Here is a 26836-nt window from a genome sequence, read left to right as displayed (position 1 = left end):
ACGTCCATTCCCTGGAGGCGCCCTCCGAGTATTGCACTACCAACGTGACTCTCCTTCAGCCCCCACAGCTAGGCGGAGAAGCCCTCACAAAAACACCTCCTTTTTGCCACACCCGACAAGGCAGAGAATCCAACTCCTTTTGCTTCCTCCTGAAGCAAGCAGAGAACCACGATCACTTGCTGAAACTTACCTCTCCCAACCCTTCCAAGGACAAAAGACTTGAGGGAAGAAGAAGTGGAACAATGCCTGGAGCAACCCTTATGAATCCTCTCACAAGCCTCCCCTTACAAGATCCTCTCTCTCTCCCTCTCTCTCTCTCCCCTTTAGGTTTTCTCAGGTCAAGACAGCAGCCAAGGATGTTCAAAAACGTTGAACAAGAGCTCTCAAATAGAAGAGCTTCAAAGGGGCTCATTAATTGCAAGTTGCCAACTTTATCGTCCAGGACGATATTTAAATCGTCCTGGCCTATTAGTACAAATCTCATAGGATCGGCCAGAGCATCGCCCTGAATGCAAACTAGACGATTGAAAATTTGCTTGATCGTCTCGGACGATCTCACGATCGTCCTGGCCGATCAGTTCAAATCAGAAAAAAATCGTCTAATGCATCGCTCTGAATTTGAGCTGTCCGATCCAAATCGGCCAGCGTATCGCCTTGAATTTGTACTGGCCGATATTTCTCGTCCAGGAGCAACCAAGGGTTTTTGAATGGATCGTCCAGGCCAATCTTGCGATCGTCCAGGACGATGTGATCGTATCAATCATCCTTAATTACTCCCATGATTGTCGGATCAATTTAGACATAATTATATAATATCGTCCAGGCCGATTAAATAATCGTCCTGGTCGATTTTCAATAATACAGAATACCTAAACTGATCATGGCGGCAATTTCTTTCTGTATTGAGCATATCGTCTTGGCCGATACAGGTATCATCCAGGCCGATCAGTTAATTACGGCTGCCTTAACTAAGAAATCCTGATTAGATCTTCTGTTTTGAACTCGATCGTCCAGGAAGATATAAATATCGTCCGGGACGATGTGAGTGAAAACACAAGTTCTAAATCTCTCAAGTGTGTGTGTAGGGTTACTTAACATCTATCACTTCAAACAATTATAATTGACTCAAGAAAGAAAAAAGAAAATTACAAACTGAAGCAATCCTAATCTACCCAATCTTGAGCTGATTCCGATTTCCGTCTGATCTTTGAGTCCTGAAAAGTCAGTAGAAAAAAGGCAGTCGTAGTGAAACAAGATTTGTTTGCTATCATCAAAATCATAATCCAAAAACATGTTTGTAACAATCTCCCCCTTTTTGATGATGGCAAACATATCGATAATCAATTACAAAACAGTAATGCAAAAACTAAACAAGCTTTCAATTTTTTGAACTGAACAAGTACAAACATACTACAAGAGAATTATAAGAGCAAGTACAAACATACTACTCCCCCTTTTGACATCTCAAAAAGGAGGAAACTAAAAACTAAAGCAACTGAAAGCACAATGCAGAAAAAGAAAGCAATCCACAGAAAACAGAAACTAAAACTAAAAAAATGAGGGATCTTGATCATCAGATGGAGGTAGAGGTGGTGGAGCCTGCTGAAAATAGCTAGCTAGCGTAGTAAACTGAGCATTGAACTAGGCTATGTCCTGGTCGTGCTGTTGCTGCTGGTGAGTAATGTAGCTGTCAAAACGGGCTAAGTCCTCTGTGCGGTGCTGCTCGTAGCGGGCAATGTCCTCATAATGTTGCTTCTCCTGTGCAGCAACGTAAGCGTCGAAACGGGTCTCCCAACGATGAAATCTCCCCACTAACTGGTCAAACTGTAAGTGCTGGCGAAGAGGAGCAGGATCAGGAACAGGAGCGGGAGTCTCCTCCTCGGCCCCCTGAGGTTCCCCATCCCTTGGGTGGAGACGAGTACTGTGAAGGATATTGAAAGAGCTGTTTGAGTAGCAAGGAGGCTGAAGGTCGTGACGAGCAGGATATTGAAGATTGTATTTGGTTTCAAGAATATAGGCTGTGAGATGTCCTAAAGCAAGGTTGGGTTTCCTTCTATGGCTCGGATCGCGAATAGTTGTTAAATGATCAATGTATCGAAAGATTAGATCAGTAGCATTAAATTCTCTTCGGGCCATGATGAAAAAGGTAGTCAGAGAAAGAAGAGGAGTGATGTGGACTCGGTCCCCGGGTTTTGGAATAATGGAGGTGCGAAGGACATGCTGAATTGTCCTAGCATCTTTGACTAAAGAGCTTATCTCTCCAACATGAAAGGGTGTGTTGGTCTGGTGAAGAAAATGGTTTGCCGTAGACCAGTCAAAATCAGGATCTGAGACGATTATATGCAGCTTATCCCCGGTGGTGGATAGCTGAAATAGTTCAGCACAGTCCTGATATGTGATCTCGACCGTGCGTCGATTCACATAGGAGGTCAGGGATGTGAAAGTAGAATTTATGCGAAGGTTTGCATAAAATTATAACAGAAGTTCTAAAGAAAAAGGAACATCGAGGGTAAGAATGAAACAGAAAGAAGTGTGAGCAAAGAGATCCATTACCGGATATGAAAGGTGGACAGGATTGATGGTTTTGGAAAGGGTGATGCCACATTCTTTGTATCGACAGTAAGCTGCTTGATCCTCCACTTCCCTGAATCGAGGGTCCAGAGTGGCCCTCGAGGAACTTCCAGAAGCCTGTCGGACTCGCTTCTTACTAGCCATAGCAAGAAATCAGTAAGTAAAATTGAGATAAGAAGAAGCTTTGAGGTGAAAACAATGGCTGGAATGGCCTGAATTTAAAGAAACAGCCATATTGTTCAGGACGATCGCAGAATCGTCTAGGACGATTTGGTTCAATTAATGCGTACAGGCCGATTGGTCAAAAAGGTGGTCCGATCGTCCGGGCCGATCAGATATCGGTCAGGACGATTAGACACAGGCGATCGTCCCGAGGAGACAAGCCGGACGACCGTTGAAAAAGCATATCGTCCGGGCCGATTAGGTCTATCGTCCAAGACGATGCACAATAATTGATCGTACCGGCCGAAATTAAAACGTTTTAAATCTGTGCCACATGTATCGTCCAGGACGAACAGTGGATCGGCCAGGACGATTGTCTAATAATGGATCGTCCGGGGCCGGTTTTAAGGATTTAAACATAATGACACGTGGATTGTCCAGGACGATCTAGTGTATTTGCCAGGATGATGACAATAAATGCATCAGTCAGGACGAAAATTGTACGGCCACGACGATCAAAAATGATTATAACAGAGTTCGATCATATCGGCCAGGACGATAAAGGATCGTCCGAGATGATGAGTTACAGAAAGCTCAGAAAAGTTCAGCAGATAAAATTATGAAGAGAAATTGATCGTCCAAGACGATAGAGGTATCGACCAGGATGATGTGACAAGAATTTGAAAATCATGGAAAGATGGAGATGATCAGGGAAAACCTCAAACAAAAAAATACAAAAAAAAACAAAAATAGATAAAAATAAGAAAAGAAAAAAAGAGACGAAGTTTTTGGTTTTTAATTTTTTTTGTTTTTGTTTTAAGCAAAGCAAGCATATGACAAATTTTCCAAATGATTAAATTTTAAAGATTTGACAGATCAATGAGTTAACAATGTCATAATCAGAAAATGGTAGAAAATCCGATCCTGTTTACCCTCGCTCGGATTTCTTTAAGAATAAAAATTATCTTTTGAAAACAAGAGGTCTAACTCAGAATAAATTGGATAAAAAGATCAATTCAAAACTTGGTTAGAAATAAAATATCTTATAAAATAGTATACCAAAGTAATTTGTCTCTATCATGGAATTTGAAATCAAGCCTTTGAAAACATCAAATAACTCGTGAGTACTTCTAAGTTTTAAAAGTTTTGAAAAGAGAGAATAGCTTGCTTTTAGTGGGCTCATTTTATGCCTCTTGTCACTTTGATTGGCTCTTTGAGAATCTATTGATTTTTGATACACTTTCGTGTATATACTTTTCTTTTCAATTTGGCGTCATTGGTCATTTTTTTTATTTTTGCAAGCTAAAAACTTTTTAACAAACCCTTAAAAAGGTTCTTAGTTGTGATTATATCTTTTAGATGTTAGAGAAGAGGAGCTCTCTCTCTAACATATGGAAGAACAAACCACAAAATGAAAATCGAAATCACATGATGAGTTCAACGGCAACTTGAAAGATATATAAGAACTTTGGATCATATATATAAGATAGACTATTGTAGCAAGAAAAAAAAAATCTTAATTTTAAAAACCATTTGTTAAAATGAGATAGACTTTTTGTTTAGGAAAGAAAACTATATAACCAAAAGAGGTTAGAGGGAGGAAAACCATCAACGGTGTTTTCTCCCTTTAACCGATTTAGGAATACTAATCATTGGCCATAAATCTCCAAAGTTTTAAGAACAAGGAAAAATCGTCATAAAGAAAACAAAAGTAAAAATGACTAGAACAACTAAACAAAAACTATCACAAAAACAAAACATAACAATAATCCAAATGCAATTCAAGAATTTTTTAAGCAGCATGTTTAAGCAGTTATGAGCTGTGAGCCTCCGTTTGTCTAAGTATCCTATGCTCTCACGAGGTCTTTGGTGAGAGCCCCGCCTACAAAATCATCAAATGTCAGATTTAGGAACTCAAATAGGTTTGGGTCACTTCTCATGAAAGTAGAATGTAATGCATGTGTGCTATGCTGTGAATTATGTAATTTTGGTCTGCACACCCAATGTGTACTACGGTGAACAGTGCAAGTGTGTGAGATGTGTCCTAGCAAGCCACATGAAAAGCATCTAACACCAGGAAAATGATTTCTTTTATGGTTTGGATTGTAATGCCTCTTCCTAAGTCTTGGCTTTAGATCAAAAGTAGGTGTCATCCAATTTCTCTTAATTGAGTCCAATTTATCTTTAAGCCTCAAGTTAGTATTTTCTAAAGCACTATTATCCATCCTCAAGTTGCGCTCTATTTCTTTAGATTTCTTCAAATCAGATTTGAGTGAGGTGTGTGAAATTTTTAATGTATCATGCTCATCAGTTAACTCCGAATGCTTTTTGTTTAAATCATCAAATTCATTAAGTAGAGCCATGTGATTTGAGTCAATCGTAGAATGATCTTTGAGAATAATTTCATATTCTTTATGTAAATTCAAAAGTTCCAACTTTAAACTAGCATGTGTCTTTTTAAGTTTTTTATATGATGCATGAATTTTCTCACAAATTTCGAATAATTGATCATAAGTTGGTTTACATACCTCTTCTTCATCACTTTGATCAATATGATCTTCTGCCATTAAGCACAAGTTTGTTGTTTCATCTTCAGGTTCAGTCTCTGATGAATCAGATGCAGAATCCGCCCAAAACGCCTTTTGAAGCCTCTTTTTGTCCTTTCTAGACTTGGGTTTCTCTTCACCCTTTTCTTTGCTTGAGTGATCTTGAAGTGTAGGATAATCCACTCTGACATGTCCAGGCTTCCTGCATTCAAAGCAAACAACATCAGAAGATCTTTTAGAATATTTATTATCCTTACATTTTCTCCAATTTTGATGATGCTTTTGCTTCTTCCTTAGAAAGCTTTTGAATTGCCTCGTGATAAAGGTAATGTCATCGCTCTCAGACCCGGAAGAATCAGAGTCAGATTTGTGTGTCTTCAGTGCCACCGTTTTCTCCTTTCTTTTCTCACCTGCATCAAGATTTCTTTGATTCACTCCTTGCTCGTAAGCAATGAGTGAGCCAAGTAAGTTGTCAATCGAATACGTATTCAAATCTTTAGATTTAGTGATTGCAGTGATTTTAGTATCAAAAGACGAAGGCAAGCATCTCAAAATCTTGTTCACTTTTTCATAGTTTGAAAGTTCTCTTCCTAAGGCATGCAAAGAAGTAACAATCTGAGTAAATCTCGTATACATTTTAGAAATTGATTCATGAGGACAAGACACACCACCTTTTGCTTCCTCCTGAAGCAGGCAGAGAACCACGATCACTTGCTGAAACTTACCTCTCCCAACCCTTCCAAGGACAAGAGACTCTAGGGAAGAAGGGGGACAATGCTTGGAGCAACCCTTGTGAATCCTCTCACAAGCTCACTCTCACAAGATCCTCTCTCTCCCTCTCTCTCTCTCTCTCTCTCCTTTAGGTTTTCTCAGGTCAAGACAACAGCCAAGGATGTTCAAAAACGCTAAACAAGAGCTCTTAAATAGAAGAGCTTCAAAAGGGCTCATTAATTGCAAGTTGCCGACTTTATCGTCCAGGACGATATTTAAATCGTCCTGGCCGATCAGTACAAATCTCATAGGATCGGCCAGAGCAACGCCCTTAATGCAAACTGGACGATTGAAAATTTGCTTGATCGTCTCGGACGATCTCACGATCGTCCTGTCCGATCAGTTCAAATCAGAGAAAAATTCTCCAGAGCATCGCCCTGAATTTGAGCTGTCCGATCCAAATCGGCAAGTGTATCGCCCTGAATTTGTACTGGCCGATATTTATCGTCCAGGAGCAACCAAGGGTTTTTGAATGGATCGTTCAGGCCGATCTTGCGATCGTCCAGGGCAATGTGATCGTATAAATCATCCTTAATTACTCCCATGATTGTCGGATCAATTTAGGCATAATTATATAATATCGTCCAGGCCAATCAAATAATCGTCCTGGCCGATTTCCAAAAATACAGAATACCTAAACTGATCATGACAGCAATTTCTTTCTGTATTGAGCATATCGTTCTGGCCGATACAGGTATTGTTCAGGCCGATCAGTTAATTAAGGCTACCTTAACTAAGAAATCCTGATTAGATCTTCTTTTTTGAACTCGATCGTCCAGGACGATATAAATATTGTCCGGGACGATGTGAGTGAAAACACAAGTTCTAAATCTCTCAAGTGTGTGTGTAGGGTTACTTAACATCAGTCACTTCAAACAATTACAATTGACTAAAGAAAGAAAAAAGAAAATTACAGACTGACGCAATCTTAATCTACCCAGTCTTGAGCTGATTCCGATTTCCGTCCGATCTTTGAGTCCTGAAAAGTCAGTAGAAAAAAGGCAGTCATAGTGAAACAAGATTTGTTTGTTATCTTCAAAATCATAATCCAAAAACATGTTTGTAACACTCTTATTGCTAGTAGTGTCAGTCTCCACGATTGTCGATCAACTCATCCACCTCAACGTGCACATGGTTGATTGATGCAGTTATTTATATCCCTTTCGTTCCCAACAAAGAAGGATTTTAATCTTTTCGAGCTTTTGAGCACTTATAAAATCATTGTGAATACAACCTTGTAAAAAGAAAAGAGGCTAGCAGACATGTCACCTCTTGATTGGCTGTTAGGGGGATGGAATCAACGGTCTAGCAAGCTGTTGTCGTCGGACGAGCTCAAGATAGATGAGTAGGTGTAAGGCAAGTATGTGATTGAGTTTTGAGAGGAGATGAACCAATATATATATATATACACACACACACACACACACACACACATATATAAAGTCATCCAAGGTAAATAATTCACCATCACTACTTGTAGTGTGTCCTCATGAACCACTCTTCTTATTGCAAATAGAGCTAATCTTCTTGACTGCCAATCAGCCCATCTGCCTCAATGCGCACATGGTCGATAGATGCAATTATTTATATGAAGGTTTAAAATTGCGTAAATAATCCTCGAGGTATTTCTCGTCTGTGAGGCGAGACATAAGCCTCGAGGCGGAGTGAGGCGTAAGCCTCGAGGCGGAGTGAGGCGTAAGCCTCACGGACGAAGAATTGCGTAAAAGTGAATTTAAGGGTTTTAGCAGGTAAATAACAATAATGAGGCCATCATACAATAAAAATATCTAAAAGACAAGTGATATTAGTGGAAAACAATAAAATAGATGCAATATATGTATCGCATAGTTTAATTCAAAGTACAGAACCACAAAATATAAGTTTATCAAAATATAGTAATAGAAGCTTTTAATCTTTTGAGCTTTTGAACACTTATAAAATTATTGAGATACTCAACTTTGTAAAAAGAAGAGAGAGACTTCTTCCTTTATAATGGAAAAAAGGTCGCCAGAGAGAGATCTTGCTTTACAATGGAAAAAGGCTGACAACTATTCCTCATCACCATATATGCCTCATCATCTGTGGTCGAGTTTCGAGAGGAGATGAAGGTAAAAAATGCTTGTCCTTTCTTCTTCTTCTTCTTCCTCCTTTACAATGGAAAAAAAGGGTTGCCAACTATTCCTCATCATATGTGGCTGAGTTCTGAGAGGAGATGGACGCGTAGTCGACTAATTGTCTTATTAGGTCGGCGATTGGCATATGAGGCATGAGGTCACCTTGTCATTAAAGGTGAGCCAAGGTGCTTGGTGAAGAGTCCCTAAGCCCTTTTAGTATTAGCCGACTGGAGTGTGAAGTCGCTAGGGTTGGCTCTTTCTTGTAGCTTAGTCTGGCAAGCTTGGAGGGTGAGGATCTGTTTGAGATGCATGGTGAACTGTTTTCTTGGTGAGAAATTTTTTGGTGGGCGAGCTCCTTGGCGGATGTGGGCATTCTCCATGGGAGAGTTCCTCTGTTGGTGTTGGATGAGTCCTTCGAGGGATCTGCTCCTAAGAGTGAATACCCTTATCATGACCTGATTGCTACCTTTTAAAAAACTTGAGAAGACGATTATGGGCATCTGGTAGTTTTACATTTATTTTCTTTTAATTTCTTTCTTGCAGAATAACTTTCCTTGTTGAAGTAAATCGAATTAAAAAGTACCTATTGGAACTTCGTTGAACTAACATGCATTTCTTTGTTGATTTCAACTCTTTCACATCCGATAGAGTACTAACCTGCTTGCGATGGATTTATCTGTGTGAAAAATTTGTTGGAGTTCAACAATAGTGAAGCTCAATGTGGAATGAGGTGGCATGCCTTGGGCGATTACAAACTACATTAGTAGACTAACTTGATAGTTGAACATCAATAATGGAGCAAAAACCAATTTGTTGGAGTTCAACAATAGTTGAACATTATTGAAATCTAGAGTGCAAATTCACCACTATTTTTCTATGTACTCTATCAGCAAGCTCCCATCCTCTCTAGAAAGTTTGTAGGGAGGGAAGACTAAGGGGTCGGAGAGGGTTTTGGATAGCTCAGGGGAGATTGAGGTAGTAAAGGGAGAGAGATAACAGGGATGTCAAATATTTTAGATTTATCATGCATTAACCATAACATTCATTAAAATTATATTTATGGACTAGGGGTTGCAATCCAAATGTCTAAAAGAATCACAATAAATAAATTAAAGTTCATAGCGTCTACATGACAACATATATATGAAAGTAAACTATAGAGATAAACTGTAAAGCTATCATGTTATGTTGGTGGTCCTTTTTGCTTCTCATATATTTTCTTATAGATAAAGCCCTTGCTAATGTGCTGCTACTACTATTATGCAAAAGATTTGTGGAATCATCCTAGAGAATGGGCTTGGAGTAGTTTTTAAGTTGCCTTCATTATAATTTTGAGGTTCCAGGATTGAGTCATAGAAAGTACCTCAAGACCAAGGTTGCATACAATAATCTCTTGTCAATCCCTGCATAGTGGGATCTTCATGCATTGTGTATCTTTTCTTTATTTGTGGAATTACTCTCCTTTTTAAGCCAAATAATATACTTCTTGGTACTTGAGATCTTAACATTTTTTATGTAAGCTCAAAAAAAAAAAAAAAAAAAAAAAAGAACACAACAACAATCAGTCTTAACGAAGATTTCTCTTTTCTAAAGACTAGCAATTGATCTACACAGTTAATTTAATAATTTTTGCATTGTCGGAAACGCTTACATCTAGCCAATTAAAAAAAAGTGTGGAAGAAGGCTATTTGACAGATTGTTATTTCGTGGTCAGGTGAGTAGTGTGGTTATTTCTACTTGGATATTTCTTTCTCTATTGGTAATTCAGTATTTCGTTATTTTTCTTATTTTATATGACCTCAAATATACTTTGACAAAGGAATTTGCTGATTTTAGTGAATTTTTTGCTTAATATTGGCACACGTGATTTTACTGCTTTTCTGGATATTCATCATTTTTCTGTCTTTAAAAAAAAAAATTCTTTGGAATTATACTTCATTTTCTCAATTTCCTTTTTTTATCTTTATAAGATCTATATTTACCACTAGCTAATATCTCAAAGTTGTAGAAGGCTAGGTGACTGTCTTGTGCTTGAATATTTGTTTCTGTGTTACTGGTTTGTTATGCAATTAGTAATTTACAACATCAAAGATATCTTGACTGGCTAATATGCTGATTTGAGTGGAAATGTGCTCAATGTGAAGTTCATTTTTTGTGTTGGTATTGCTTGTTCAGAGATGCATCTCGTCATAATTCAATCTATTTTTTCTAAATTACAATTTGTATGCAGTCAAACATAGGATTTCATTCCTCACCTTTATGAAATATGTGTATTATTTCTCTCTCTATTCATCAATGCATGTGTCTGCATACAAGCATGTCTTCCATGCACACTTGAGGAGTGTACAAATGCTTGGACTGTTTGGTTGGATGTTCCGGATTACATGTTTTCTAGAAATGCATAGGAACTGAAATGTTTGCATTTTTAGAAATACATTAGTTGTTTGATTGGATGCAAATCAAATGATTTTAAGTCAAATGATTTTAAGTTTTTTTGTTTGTTTGTTATGTTACATTTCAAATGTGGACAAGGGAGGGCGCGAGTGAGGCGACAACAGTTTTGATGGTAAGCGGAAAGCAAGAGCAGATGCGCAGTGGTATTCTGAAATCTCCCTATTTGGGCAATTTCAGAATACATGGAAAACATAGGTTTTGGGTATTCAAATTACAATTTTATTTTGTCTTTCTTTTGCTAAGTACAAATTAAAAAAAATACAGGAAAATGAAATGCAATATTTTGCTAATTTACTCAACCAAACAACCCCACAAAATATGCTTGTTGCTAGGCAATAGTTTGTTTTTAAATACAATATCCACTTGGATGGTCTTTCCAATCTTACCAATTCATTTGCCCAATTTATGTTACATGTTAAACCATATTAGTGATGGTGCTTTGGGGTGTAATATTGGAGTTGGGTGGTTGAATAGTGCTCTCCGATTAGTGATTAACCATGTGACGAATTTGTGGTGGTACCTTCTACAGTTTGATAGCATTTTTGAATACTTGGTTGCCAACGTCTAACTTTTTGCTTAAGGTTTCTAAGAGATGCTTTTTTATTTCAAAGGTTTGTAAGAGTTGTTTTTTTATTTCAGGAGAAAAAGATTATGGAAGAACTGGATGCAGCAGATGAAGAAATTATTAAATCAATAGCTTTTCATGTAATGATTTTTTTTTGTCTTTATACTTTGTGTTGTTACAATTTTCATGGCAATCTCTTTTCATGTAAGGCACTTCCTGCAGGGTTCAAAAGATTTTGTTAGGCGGATAAATGATGAAGAGGATGAAGATCTAGATGATGATTTACCAATGTTGCCTTCTAATGGAGTATCAATTCTCACCTTGAAGGTCTTAAACACCTTTAACCCTTGATTGCTCTGTCTATACTTTTTTTTATGGCTTACCTTTCAAGAAGACGCTATTGCAAGTCTATTTTTATGACCTGGAATCACCAGGGTATTCTGCTTTAGATTGATTTATTTGGTATGCTTATTATATGTTGTGCTTTTAATTCTTTTTTATGTTTGCATTTTTAGACTTGGTTCTTTGCTCTGCATTTTGCTTAGAAGATGATATTCAACAAAGGTGGATGAGATATTTTGCTAAACTTTTTAATGAAGAGTGTGAAAATAAGATTGACTATAGTGACCTTAGCACCCTAAATGAAAGTAAAGATTTCTGTTTTTATCGGCGTATTAGTAAAACTGAAGTTAGAGAGGCTTTAAATAGAATGAAGGGTGGAAAAGCTGTTGGACCTGATGATATTCCAATAGAGGTGTGGAAATGCTTAGGAGATGAAGGGATTTCTTGGCTTACTAAACTTTTTAATACTATTTTGAAGACTAAAAAGATGCCAGATGAGTGGAGAATGAGTGTATTAATTCCTATTTTTAAGAATAAAGGTGATGCACAGGATTGCACGAATTATAGAGGTATTAAGTTAATGTGTCATACTTTAAAATTATGGGAGCGAGTTATAGAGCATAGGTTGCGGCGTGATACTAATGTTTCTCAAAATCAATTTGGATTCATGCCGGGTAGGTCGACTATGGAAGCCATACATTTATTAAGAGGTTTGATGGAAAAATATAGAGGAAATAAGGAGGATCTACATATGATATTTATTGATTTAGAAAAAGCATATGATAAAGTTCCAAGAGAAGTGCTATGGAGAGTTCTTGATAAGAAAGGAGTCAATAATGCTTATATTCAAATCATTAAAGATATGTATGCAGGAGCTATTACTTGTGTTCAAACACAAGGTGGTTTGACCAAGTATTTCCCTATTTCGGTTGGGTTACATCAAGGATCAGCCTTAAGCCCATATCTATTTGCTTTAGTCATGGATGTTCTCACTAGACATTTGCAAGATGATGTACCTTGGTGTATGCTTTTTGCTGATGATATTCTTCTTGTTGATAAGACTAGAGAGGGAGTTGAAAGTAAACTTAAATTATGGAGGTCAACATTATAGACTAAAGGTTTTCGCTTGAGTAGATCTAAAACGGAATATATGGAGTGTAATTTTAGCAGTAATAGTCCTAGTGAGGGGATTGTGACTTTGGGCGATCAAGTCATTAATAAGAGTACACGTTTTAGATATCTTGGATCTATTGTTCAGAGTGATGGTGAAATAGATGGGGATATTATCAGCAGAATTCAAGTTGGATGGTTGAAGTGGAGGAATGCATCGGGCTTGTTATGTGATAGAAATGTACCCCTCAAACTTAAGGGAAAATTCTATAAGATGATAGTGAGGCCTGCAATGCTTTATGGTGCCGAATGTTGGCCATTAAAAGAGAAGCATAATATTAAGTTAAGTGTGGCAGAGATGAGGATGCTCAGGTGGATGAGTGGCTTTACCCTTAGAGATAGGATACGAAATGAGCATATACGTGAAAAGGTTGGAGTAGCTCCAATAGAAGATAAGATTAGAGAGAGTCACCTTAGATGGTTTGGTCACATAAAAAGGCGGCCTTCCGACGACCCAGTTAAGAGAGTAGAGGTATTAGATTTGACTTATATTAAGAAAGGTAGGGGTAGTCCTAAAAAGACTTGGTTAGAAAATATTAGGAATGACCTTTCTTTATTAGATTTAAACGAGAATTTGACTTTTAATAGGACACAATGGAGAAAAAGGATTCATGTAGCCGACCCCACGTAGTGGGATAAAGGCTTGATGTTGTTGTTGTTGTTGCAAATGTTCACTTGCGTGAGTGCCAAGCACCTTGGGCATTGAGTTCCATCTCTCTTTAACATCACCTAGCGCCTTTGACAATAATGATTAAATTTCCCCCTAGAGTCATAACCATTATGGACTAGGTCTAGTGAAGCCCAAGCCCAAGGTAGAAGGCTATCTAATATGGATCATTAAGGTATGGCAGGCTAGACTGAATATGTACGACCTCCTCCTGATCTATGATGCCACTGACCCAAAACTGAGTTGGTGTTCTTCTACAGATTTTATCCTTGGCTTGCTTGAGACAGTATTTTGGGAACATATCATTTGTTTCAACTCATAACTTTAACTGTCAACTGAAAAACCGAATTTCTTCATAGACAGTTTGGTTTCAGCAACAATTATTGGGTTTAGCTTAGGAAGAATCATAAAATTTCAGGCTTGTATCAACCAACACAGTTGTAATCTGGGCAGAGATCGCTCATACGATGCTTAAAATGGAAACAGCACATATCATCGAAAACAACAGAATAGACTTTTTGGTCAAAATGAGTTATGAAAAGTATTAGAGATGATTTTTTTTTATTAGATTTAGATGAGAATTTGACTCTTAATAGGACACAATGTTGTTGTTGTTCTTTGCTCTGCATGTTTGAACTTTCAATCTGACCTGATAAGGTCACGGAACAGGGAAGCGGGCTTAATTAGATAATCACTCTAGAGCTTTTTTCTTAACCGATCCATAATTTTCCGAGCTTGAGAAATCACAGCACTGGTTTGGAATCTCCTTCTCGGGCCTTCATCTCTCAGCATCAGTCCCCGCCTATGTTGCATCGATATGAATACGGCGACACGGATACGACACGATACGGATACATGACACATCAATTCTTAAAAATACAGGATACGGGTACGACGCAGACACAACATTATAATTTATAAATTATACATAAAAATTAAGAAAACAATCAAAGCATAATATTTGAAATTACAAAAAAAAAATGACAACAACATCATTTGTAGCATTGTAGCTTATAATATCAAAATATAAGTAAGCATTAAATGTCTAGTACAACAACAAAAGCATAAACATAAATTAACTAGCACATGAAATTTCAACTATTCAATAGAAGGAATGATATAATTATCTTATTCATTGGTTTATCTTTGAACTTCTATATAATCTTCCATAAAAATCATAGCTTCTAATTCAGGCTCATCAAGTGAAAGATTAATAATTTTTAATATTTTCATTTCATCAAGAGACTCAAATCAATCTCGGAAATGAGAGAATCTTGCTCGCAACTGTGGAAGTAAATACGACATGTCTTTTTTTTCCGGATTTCTTTTTGTTTTTCAACGGACACGCGTATCGGATACGTGTGTCCTTTTGAAATTAAATAGTATTTTAATTGGATACGGCTTCGGCGTATCTGACACGTATCGGTGGAGTATCGGAGGCGTATCCGTGTATCGGTGTATCAGATACAACACGCTTTCATAAATAGGTGTATCGATGCAACATAGGCCCCTGCAGTTATTCGTCACTACTTCCCCTTGAATGGACCTGAAGCAACAAACCTCCCTTTACCATTCATACTGCCACCATAACATCCCTTGCCGCTCTTGTTGATGCTGGCTTGTTGCCCCATATTGAAAGCAATTCTTCTATTCCACTTAACATCATGCTTACAACTACAACAACATTATCATCAAGCCTTTATACCACAATGTGGGATCAGCTACATGAATCCTTCTTCTCTATTGTCTTACTAAGAGTCAAATTCTCATTTAATCCTAATAAAAAAATGCTATTTCTAATATTTTCTGACAAAGTCTTTTTAGGTCTACCTCTATCTTTTTTAACACAAGACAAATCTAATACATCTGGTTTTCTAATCTAGCCATCAAAAGGCTGTCATTTTATGTGATCAAATCATCTATGACGACTCCCTCTAATCTTATCTTCCATTGAAGCTACTCCAACATTTTCACATATATGCTCATTTCATATCCTGTCTTTTAGAGTAAAATAACTCATCCAACTGAGCATCCTCATCTATGCAACACTTAACTTTATATTATGCTTCTGTTTTAATGGCCAACATTATGCATTATAAAGTATTGCAGGTCTCACCCCCATCTTATTGAATTTTCCTTTAAGTTTGAGAGGGACTTTTCTATCAAACAACAAGCCCGATGCATTCCTCCACTTCAACCATCCAACTTGAATTCTATTAATAATATCCACATCTATTTCATCACTCTAAACAATAAACCCAAGATATCTAAAATGTGTATTCTTATTAATGACTTGATTGCCCAAGTCACCATTAGATCTATTATTATTAAAATTACACTCCATATATTCACTTTTAAATCTACTCAAACGAAAGCCTTTAGACTCTAGGGTTGATCTCCATAATTTAAGTTTACTTTTAACTCCCTCTCGAGTCTTATCAAAAAGAAGAATATCATGAGCAAAAAGCATACACTAGGGTACAACCTCTTGCAAATGTCTAATGAGAACATCCATGACTAAAGCAAAAAAGATATGGGCTTAATGCTGATCCTTGATATAATCCAATTGAAATAGGAAACTACTTGGTCAAACTACCTTGTGTTTGATCACAAGTAATAGCTCATGCATACATTTTTTTAATGACTTAAATATAAGTATTATTAACCCCTTTCTTTTCTAAAACTCTCTATAACACTTCTCTTGGAACTTTATCATATGCTTTATCTAAATCAATACATATCTCCGTCAAACCTCTCAATAAATGTATACTTTTATAATTGACCTACCCGACAGGAATCCAAATTAATTTTGAGAAACATTAGTATTACGCCACAACCTTTGCTCCATAACTCCATAACTCTCTCTCATAATTTAGAACTATGACCCATTAACTTAATTCCTCTATAATTCACATAATATTGTACATCACCTTTATTCTTAAAAATAAGAATCAACACTCTCATTCTCCACTCATATCTCATCATTTTAGTCTTCAAAATAATATTAAAAAGTTTAGTAAGCTAAGAGATTCCTTCATCTTCTAAGCATTTTCACACCTCTATTGATTTATCATCGGGTCCAACAGCTTTTTCATACTTTATTTTCTTTAAAGCCTCTCTAACTTCAGTTTTACTAATACGCTAATAAAAATAAAAATATTTATTTTCATTTATGATGCTAAGGTCACTAAAGTCAATCGCATTCTCACAATCCTCATGAAAAAGTTTAGCAAAATATCTCATTTATCTTTGTTGAATATCCTCTCATAATAAAAACACTTTTTGATCTTCATCCTTAATACACTTCACTCAAACTAAATCCTTACTTTTATTTCTTTGTTTAGTTAATATATATATATATATATATCACCCTCATTAGTATTTAATATATTATATAAATCATTAAAAATTAAAATATTTACATCACATATTACTTTTTAGATTCCTTACAAGACTCTTTATATCTTTCCTAATTATCATAATTTTTACATCTAAATCAATTTTTATAATTTTTTTAATCCTTTCTGACGCATTTTGATTCCACCACAAACTGTTTTTATAATTAGGAATTTTTTCTTTTGATACACCAAGAACATATTTTTCAACATTCTTAATATCAATAATTACTTTTTTCCATATAACTTTCTCATGCATGGACAAAATCCTAAGATATAAAATCTTACTCTAAAAAATATTTTTACTAACATTTTTTAAATGTCCTCATCTAATCTTAGAACAACGCTTTGCTTTATTTATTATTTTCTACCCCTTCATCTTAAAGTTCAAAATTAATAAGCGATGTGTGTACATAAATTTTTACTCGGAATAACTTTGCAATATTTGCAATATAAATGTTCTTATTTTTTTATAAGAAAATAATCAATTTGAGTTTTACTATATTTATTTTTATAAGTGATGAGATGCTCATTTCTTTTCTTAAATAAAGTATTAACAATAACAAAATCATAAACTAAAGAAAAATCTAATATGATCTTACCGCATTCATTAGTCGTTCTAAATCCATAGCCACCAAGAATGTTTTTAAAATCATCTACCTCTCTATTAACATGCTCATTTAAGTCTCCTTCAATAAAAACTATTTCTTCAAGAGGTATATTTTGTATTAATTCTTCTAAGTTATTCCAAAATTTTAATTTTGTACGCATATTCAAAACAACTATAGGAGCATAAATCCTTATAATATTAATAATTTTAGCATAAAAAAAAATTTTTAAAGCTATAATTTTTTTTCTAATTCTATTAATTTTTATAACATTATTTTACAAACTCTTACCTATAATCACACTTACACTATTTCTAGTACTCATACCAAAATATCATAGTTTAAATTTTAAACTTTCAATCTCCTTAAGTTCTTTCCAACACATTTAGTTTCTTGAATGCATAGAATATTTATCTTCCTATGAATCATAATATCTATTAATTCAATTAATTTGTCTGTAAGAGAATCTATATTCCAAGTTTTTATTTTAATTTTAGTTTATGGACTAGCTTCTTTGCCCACATCTGTCCATGATGTGGGAACTCTTGCCTATTTGACACTGCACCAGGGCGTCGGTGCAGCGGTCCTTCCACACTTGTCATTGTATTAAGTCCATACAACACATCATTTCTAGGGAACATCTTAGCATTAATACAATGTATAAAAGGATTCATGTCATGATTATTCATTAAGTTTTACATTGGCTGTCGACTACCTAATACAATCCTCTTCTTTTTTCATCAATGACTTGAGACTTAACATCATGCTTTAAAAAAATAATTATAATAATAACTTCAGCTCTCATCCATTGCTGGTGCCTACCTGTTGCGACTGGGTGCCTGCATCATCTTGCCAACCCCCACTTCTGCTTGTCTAGTTGGCCTCTAATCCTTTATGAATTGCAGCACTGATTCAATAAAATAGGCTGATACTAAGCCTTGTCAATCTGCCATGCAGACTTTGGAAAAAAAATATTGCACTATGGCCTGCTCAGCCCATCATGGTTTTCCAATGTTGGGGCTAGCCTGGTCATCATGATCATAGCCGAGCATAAACTTTATTTTTATGGGACTTAGCTGAACGCCTTGCTCCTTTGTAAGTGGAATAAGAAGGGTTTGTGCCTACATATTCCTTCTTTTATGCCTAGAGACCTCATCATTAAATTTTCCCCTAATGTACAGTTCTAGCCTCTCATTGTAGTTTGCTTTTTTGAAAAATAAATTAACGATTTAATTTCATAGGTTTTCCTATGTGTGTGAGCCTTAGAAGTTCCAAATAGTTATTTGCTTGGACTTCAATAATTTTCTTAATTTTCCTAAGAATAATGTTACTGCTAGAGTTTTCCTTGGGCTTTCCTCACGATTATTGCTAACATAAGTGTTTTCTGTTACTATTTTTCATTATAATCCTTTTTGGGCCTAAATTTAAGAGATCGTTGTTTTGAATTCTAAGCTAATGCTGTATTAAATGTTGAAGTACATTGTTCTTGTGACTTTTTACTGCAGAGAAAAGGCTTCGAGGAAGTATGTGATAATCCTACCGATGTTTTGACTAAAGCAAGCATTCTCAACGGTTCAGAAGGTGCAATATATGCTAAGTTTAAGCTTTACGTCAATGTTTTGTTTCTTTTTCTTTTCCTTGTTATTTTTGTTGGCGTTTTGGGAAGGTCATTGGGAGAAAAAGTTTGCTCTACTGGCTTTTATTGTTGTGACTTCAAAAAATAATGTTGTTTAATCAGTTAGGGTGGGGATATTTGGGATTTTATTTTATTTTATTTTTATTTTTATTTGAAATAAAATATGCTTGGTATCTTAAAAATATTTTTATATTTTATTGAATAAGAATAAATTGATTTAGTGGTGATGGCGGCGATCATCTACGAAGTAGTGTGGTAGGTGCGGACTGACAGTTGCCGTAGGTGGGGCAATTGGTGTCTATTGATCGTGGCAGTCGGCTTCTATTAGTGGTGGCGGTTGGTGGCTTCGAACGGTGGCCAAAAATGGCGGTTGGTGATTGTAGGAGGTGGTAGCTAGAAGTGATGGCTAGTGATACCAGCGGTGACTACTGGTTTTTGGCATTGATGATTTGCTTTTAGAAACACTCAAAAAATATCTATATGTTATTTAGTGTATTTAATTTTTTTCAGAATAAAAAAAAAGTATAAATAATACAGTAATCAAATATATATTTAAAATAGAAAGAAAAATAAAAACAGGGAAAAAATGATACCAAACAAGTCAAATTGGTTTTTACACTACTATAAATATGCGTTCTCTGTTTTATCCATTTTACGAATATGCATTCTCTGTTTTATCCATTTTACCGTAGTGATTCAAGGATCACTTGCTGCCTTGCTGAACCAATCACCTAACATTTTAAAAAAATCTTCTGCTTTGCTATAGCGATTAAGTGCTTTGTTTTATCATCTCTCATCTTAATGGTTAATTTTTCCGGATTGTTAACGTTTGCATGCAAAAATCTAGGTAGTTCATCATTTGTCAGGCCAAAATTTATGTTGAAGCCGCGCTCTTCACCTATGTGTCAAACCAAGAAACGGCGTGCTGAGGTTAAAGAGAGCGGCCAATCCAATGATCTGCAGCAAAATGGTGAGTGTGAAATTGAGGTCAAACAATCACAAGATGGAGAAGTTGATCAGAGCAAGCAGACTGAAGTCGATACAACCAACGCACTTCAATCACTTCTCCACAACTATGAAAGTGATGAGAGCTTATGATTCCTAGTCTAAGGCTTCATCGTCGGGCACAATTTCATCCTTTATAGACGTATTAAAGTCGGAGAATAAGCGTCTACGGTGAAGGAAAAACAACTCAGTTTTGCTATATTTATGGTTGGGCTCGGAATGTTCTGCTTGGAGTTGAGTGTGCTAGACAGATATTCATGCTAGTTATTGTAAACATTTAAGTAATTTTATGAAAGCAAAAATGTATTCTACCATGCTAAGAGACAAAAGTAGATTTATTGAATATGAGATGTATATAATATAATTTTTTTCCCTCAAGGAGAGCAAGAATTTACTTGGGGCAAAGTGATAATTTTTGTATCTTTATTTTTATTCAGAGATTGCAAATATCGTGTTACAACAACTCATAAAAAAAATTCAGAGAAGAGTATTTTGGTGCTATAAACATTCTTAAATTTCTTACAAAATTTTAGAATTTATTAAGTAGGACTTAACTTAAAAACATTAAAAAAATTTAATTTTAAATTATTAATAATCAAATGGCTTCTAAAAAAGGCGTGGAAATATGCTTGGAATGGTGTATAATTTTTTTTAAAAAAAAAATTTCAAATTAAAAGCTTAAAATGTTAAAAAAATTTGAACAGTAAAATGCAAATACAAAATTGGAAAGTTGTTTTTTATTTCAGGATTCATGTAACCTTGAAATTTCTATTGAAGAGTTAATACGGTGAGTAAAATTTTTTTGAATTCATTTATCTATCTATTTTTTTTAAAGATCTCAAATTAGTGATTTTTAAAATTATAAATTTAAGAAAATTTTTTATGAAAGTATTTTGTTTTGTTCCTTAAGGTAGGATGTCCCATTTGATAAAAAATTAATGTGCTTTGGGTGCATGTATTGTTCACAAAAAAATTCCAATTAATCCACAGACGTTCCTTTAAATATGTAAAACAATTGGATTTGCTCTAGCTCGACTCGATTTTGAGTCATTTAATTTATTTGAATTAGGTTGATTGGTCTTGATTTCACCTTTTTTTTGGTAGCTATATGAATCAGATTTGGGTTGGGCTAAACTAAGTTGATTAGAGCCCTACTTGAGCCATTTTCTTACCTTGGAGCTCCTCTTAAACTTTTATTTTGCAAGGAAAGGAGCAAGAGGAAGGCTTGGGCTCCGTCTAATTGGGCATTGTTTACCTTGCTATGGCGATAACTATTCTATAGAGTGCCTCATTTTATATTAGTTAGAATTTTAAGTGTGAAAATTAAATGCGGAAGTATAATAAGAAAGAACACACCAGATTTTATAGTAGTTTGGTGGTCAACTTGACCTACATTCACTCCCCGGAGCATCTCCTCCGAGTATTGCATTAAACAAAGTCTCTCATTTTGCCCCCACAGCAAGGTGGAGAAGCCCGTACAAAAACTCCTTTCCACCAACCCCGGCGAGGCAGAGAACCCAACTCATTTTGCTTCCTCCAGAAGCAGACAAAGAACCCAACTCATTTTCTTCCTCCTGAAGCAGGAAGAGAACCTCGATCAGTTGCTGAAGTAGACATCTCTAGAACCCAAGGGAACTAGGGACAATGACCGGAGAAGACGACGTGGATCCTTATTTTGAGCAACCTTTGTGAAACCCCTCACAAACTCCCCCTCATAACATAAGATCCTCTCTCTCTCTCTCTCTCTCTCTCTCTCTCTCTCTCTCTCTCTCTCTCTCCCTTGCTCTCTCTCTCCTCTTGGCTCTCTCAGGTCAGGACAATAGAAAAATATTTCTTCTTGAGAAAAATAGATCTTTTAAACAAGGGCTCCAAATTTGCCCTAATTTGCAACTAATCGTCAAATATCATCCAGGACGATCGACCGATTGTACTGTACGACTAGTTAAAATTAGGTCAATCAGCAAGGATGATTTGGCAGTCTAGATGATTAGAAGATTCTTTTGTTCAATCGTCCAGGACGATAGTATATAATCCTGTACGATTAGTTCAAGTCGTCAAATATCGTCTAGACCCTCACCCTGAATGGATGTCTGGACGATGAAAAAATAACTTGATCGTCTGGGCCGATTAATACAAACCGACACATAACGTCCAGAATATCGCCCTGGATGGGTGTTTAGATGATGAAAAAATAACTAGATTTCCCATGTTGATCTCACGATCGTTCGGGATGATTAGTACAAAACATCACATATCAGCTTGAACATCGCCCTGGATGGAGCCAAGCCGATTATGAATCATCCATGAAGACCTTAGATTTGTTTAACTGATCATCCCGGATGATCCTGTGATCGTCCAAGACGATCGTCGGAGAAAATAATTGACCAAATCATCCCGTACGAATGAATATCGTACAATACAATTAGTTTAAAAAAATATGAATTTTAAACTCTCCCCCCGGTGTGTGTGTGCTCAGTTACTGAATTGCAATCACACTCTCTCAGACTTAATAAATTGGAAAATACATACTTCAATTATAATAAACTCTAAACTGATCTTGATTTGAAGTCTTCAATAATCCGAAGTATGATTTTTCTGAAATATTAATACACATAAGAGCAAAACAATTCTTCCAAAATATGTTAGGAGAAATAATAATCAAAGAAATAATATTTGGAATCATAAAAAACATACAAGTTGCAAGAATATCAAACAGACAATAACTAAGTAACGACTATCTCAACAATCTCCTCCTTTTTTATGATGGTAAAATAATTATTGTTTGAATAAAATTGAATACCCTAAATTTCTCCTTAACTCCCCTAAATGAATAAGCATGTGAATATAAGGGAATTTCTTTTAAGAAAAAAATCAAATTTTTTTTTTAATTTTTCTTAAACTCATAAAACACTTCAAATAAAAAAATAAGACATCACTAACAAACACTAATAATGCAAAAATCAAATACAAACAAATAATATTTCTCCCCCTTTTTAATAACAACAAAAAGAAGGAAGAAGAAGAACAAAAGAAATGAAAGAATTCATATGAGAAACCTGATATAATTGATCATGAAAGAGATTGAATTATAACTGCAATAATAAGATTAATGTCTATTAGAGAAAAATAAAGATTTAAAACATTTAAATTAAAATATAACATAGACAAGAAAAATATATCAAGGTCATGAAATATTCTAGACAATTAGATAAGGAAAATTATTGCAAAAGTGATAAAATGAAGATTAATTAAAATCAATTTCCAATACAAAATATAATTGAACATTAGATTGATTTGAATTTCAAGATTAAAAGATAGAGAAAGGAACATTATCAATACACTTGTTTAGCTACATTGCTCATCTTTTCAAATATTTATGGCACACTTTGTGCTTCTTTTTATATTTGGGCTAATTTTGTGCCTCTTTTCAATTTGCGAACCATTGCACATTCTTTCAATTTTTGTACACTTGTATATTTCTCCAATTTTTTTTAATTGGTCTTTCCAAAATCAATAATCTAAAAACTCAAACTTCTCTAAATACAAAGATAATTATATTGAAAAGAGAAATAAAAAAATAAGACATCAAAATTGTAATAATAATATTAAGATTATGTATGCATAAAAGAACATAAGATTGATAGCCTTAACTTGATCGAGTTATAAATTAACTTATATTTTTAAATATTAGATTTCATAATAAAATTAATTTTTGTATTGATGTTCATATTATAACATTTTTAGATCAATTAAGTCAAGATTATCATATAGGCAAACTAACATTTCAAATAGAGAATAAAATCAACTAAACAAAAAAAAAAAAAAAAAAAAAAAAAAAAAAAAAACATTTTTTTATTAATATTAATATGAAGATCTAATACAATAAAGCACATGTGATATCAATATCATATATCTCAAAAAAGGATAATATAACAACATCAAAGATCTAAAATAAGACAAGTACACAGAGCATCGTAAACATCACAAAGATAAATACATCTGAAAGAACTGACAAAGACAACACACAAGAAGTACATTTAGTAATCTGAGGGGCCCTAGTCTGGAGGAGGAGGCTGGTTGAACACAGAAAGATAGCTATTCATCATAGCCATGTTGATGTTCACCGAGTCGAACTAACCTCAATTCCAACCCATGTCCTGCTGGTACTATGCATCATGCTAATTTAGATGAGTATAAATTTGATTAAAATGTTGATCAAAATGACTCTCTAGTCGGTCAAAGTGCTGGACCATCTCTTGAAAGTCAAGTCTATGAGCAGGTGCAGGTGTAGGTGTAGGTGCTGGTGCTCCCCCTTCTCCCTCAGAATCCTCACTTGCATTATCACCTTTCCCAAAAAGTGCTTAAAATGAAGCATCAGTGAAGTAGATAGGCAATTCAAGTAGAGGATCATGATGCATAAGATTGTACTTCTTCTCTTGGATATAAGTCACTAGGTGTCCAAAAGAAATATTCTTCTTCCTTTTATGAGAGACATGTCCAATTTTAGAAAGGTCATGAATATAATCAAGAATAAGTTGGGCTTCATTTTTAGGTTATCCATTCATGATAAGATAGGTAATAGTGGACAGAAGAGGAGTAATGTTAATACGGTCACCAGCTTTAGGAATAATAGAAGTTCTAAGGACATACTGAATGACCCTTATATTTTGGTTTAAGGTATAGACCCTAAGCAAATGACTTACTTGTTCAATCCCTCTAATAACTGTTTAATTTGGTCCAGTCAAAATCAGATATAGGAGTCATTATGTGGACTCTAACTCCTTGAGTTCTTAAATGCAAAATGGTTCCCAAATCTTTCTTTGTGATTTCTACATTTTTCTTAAAAACATAAAATCTGATCCTACTCTCATCCAAACTAAAAGACATGTTTGCCAGAAAATAGTGAAAGGTTTCTTTGTTGTAGGCGTGAATCATAGTCAGGATAAAGGCAAATTGAGTGGTGCGAAAAGAGGCATCACTTGAAAGTGGATATCCTCTTGAAGTAGGATTTTAGGAGTAATTTTGGCAGAAATAAACCTAAGGAAAGAATCCTCATTTGCCCTAAATAGAAAGTTGACGCCTCTACTCCTGGAAGACGATCCCTTAGGGATTCTACCCCACTTGCTAGAATTGGCCATTGCTAAGATGAGAAGGATTAGAAGAGGCTATTTTAGTGAATGAAAATGAATTTTAAAGCCCTCCTATTTAAAGAAAAATGATCTTTCGTACGTATAAAAAGGAATCGTACTGTACGATTTATGGTTTGTACATGACAAAATAAATTTTGTTTATATGAACAAATCTGTTCGAAATGAAATGACTTTTCATAATCATGCAAGTTACAAAGCATCCTTTTAAACAGGCTTTTTGACAAGACGATCGTACAGATGAACATGTGTTCATCCAGGATGATCGATTATTTAAGATCATTTTAAAGATGGTTAGATTCATCCCCCACACCAAATGACATGTGGTGCGTATGTACATTTAGTTCGTATGTACGATCTGTTATAATATCCGATTCTGCTCGTATAAATGTCTACATGCATACAGACGAAGTAATAGAAATCATTTGGGATGATATAAATATCATATAATACGATATGTATTAGAAAATTAAAAACATTACACAATTAGTTAAAAACAGTAATCGATATACTACAAAATTTATACAGGACAAAAATAATTTCGTAAAATATGAATAGAACAATTAGAAAGTCATAAAGATCATTTAGAAACAGGAATTTTGATGTGTCAATAACATGTCCAAAATAAACAAAAAAAATAAAAAATAAGAAAATAAAAAATTGGAAACAAAACACATGAACAAAAACATAAATAATCATAAGCACAAAAAACACACAAGGTTATATCAAGTTTGCAGAGGATTTTTATTCAAGCATTAAGATCAATCATACCTAGCCTTGTTCTTAATGTTCTAAAGGTATCAAAGGCTAGTGGTTTTGTAAAAATATCTTTTTTTTTTGAAGAAAAGCCAAAGCTTATATATTAAAAGAAGAAATCAAAGCAATTACAAAGGTGATTCCTCCTTCAATTTATTAAAAAAGGAAGGAGGAATATTATTGAAAGAGAAGTCATCCCATATAAAACTACAAAATAAAGCATAGTTAGCACACATGTTTGCTAACTCATTATTGTTACGACTAACGCAATTGAAGATCACAAAGTTAAAGTTTTGTAGAAAATCCATACCCTCATCCGTTTGAGATTTTTGAAGATATAAAATGACATTTGAGTTGTCTCCTTCAATGATGATACCTTTATATTTGAACATCCAATCCTTTGCCTCCTCTTTTAATGAATGGATAGCTAGTAATTCCAATTGAGCAATATCCCAATGAGTGGAAGATCTTCCATAAGCATAGAGAAATCTTCCATAGCTGTCACGAAAAACAGTTGCAATGCCAGCTTTGTATGAAGAAAGAAGAGAGGCATCCACATTTACCTTTAGCCAATTGGGTGGAGGAGGATGCCAAATATTGGACAGTCTAGAAGACTGGTTGACATCCCAAATGCCCAAATTATATGGACTAAAGCTGTAAGAAATTGAAGCCTGAAAAATTGCATTTGATGCTATAAAACTTGGATTGTCTTCCACTCCTTCATGAGTAAATTTATTTCTGCTTTTCCATGATAAAAAAACAGTATTGCAGTAGAGATTAACCATCATTCCTTTCTTCTTAGAGCTTGATTCTAACCATTCCAGACATAAGTCAATGTTATCAAAATAAGGAATATAAAATCCCCATTGATTTAGAAGATCAATTACCTTTTTGAATTTTATACAAGAACACATTATGTGTTCACTG

The 26836-nt window shown here is 34.9% G+C and overlaps 1 protein-coding gene across 2 annotated transcripts in view; it reads left to right on the top strand.

Moving 5' to 3' along the window:
- Positions 1-20426, top strand: part of LOC110101406 (splicing factor YJU2) — a 76076-nt gene extending 55650 nt beyond the window's left edge. For both annotated transcript variants that reach the window (XM_020829288.2, XM_020829287.2), the window contains exons 6-9: positions 11258-11323; positions 11406-11510; positions 18871-18946; positions 19849-20426. In XM_020829288.2, the coding sequence (XP_020684947.1) occupies positions 11258-11323; positions 11406-11510; positions 18871-18946; positions 19849-20099 (498 nt within the window). In that variant the 3' untranslated portion in view covers positions 20100-20426. The remainder of the gene's footprint in view (positions 1-11257; positions 11324-11405; positions 11511-18870; positions 18947-19848) is intronic.
- The last annotated feature ends 6410 nt before the right edge of the window (positions 20427-26836 follow it).

Source organism: Dendrobium catenatum, unplaced genomic scaffold, assembly GCF_001605985.2.
Source record: "Dendrobium catenatum unplaced genomic scaffold, ASM160598v2 fragScaff_scaffold_853, whole genome shotgun sequence".
Lineage (NCBI taxonomy): Eukaryota > Viridiplantae > Streptophyta > Magnoliopsida > Asparagales > Orchidaceae > Dendrobium > Dendrobium catenatum.
This window is presented reverse-complemented; position numbering and strand designations above follow the sequence as displayed.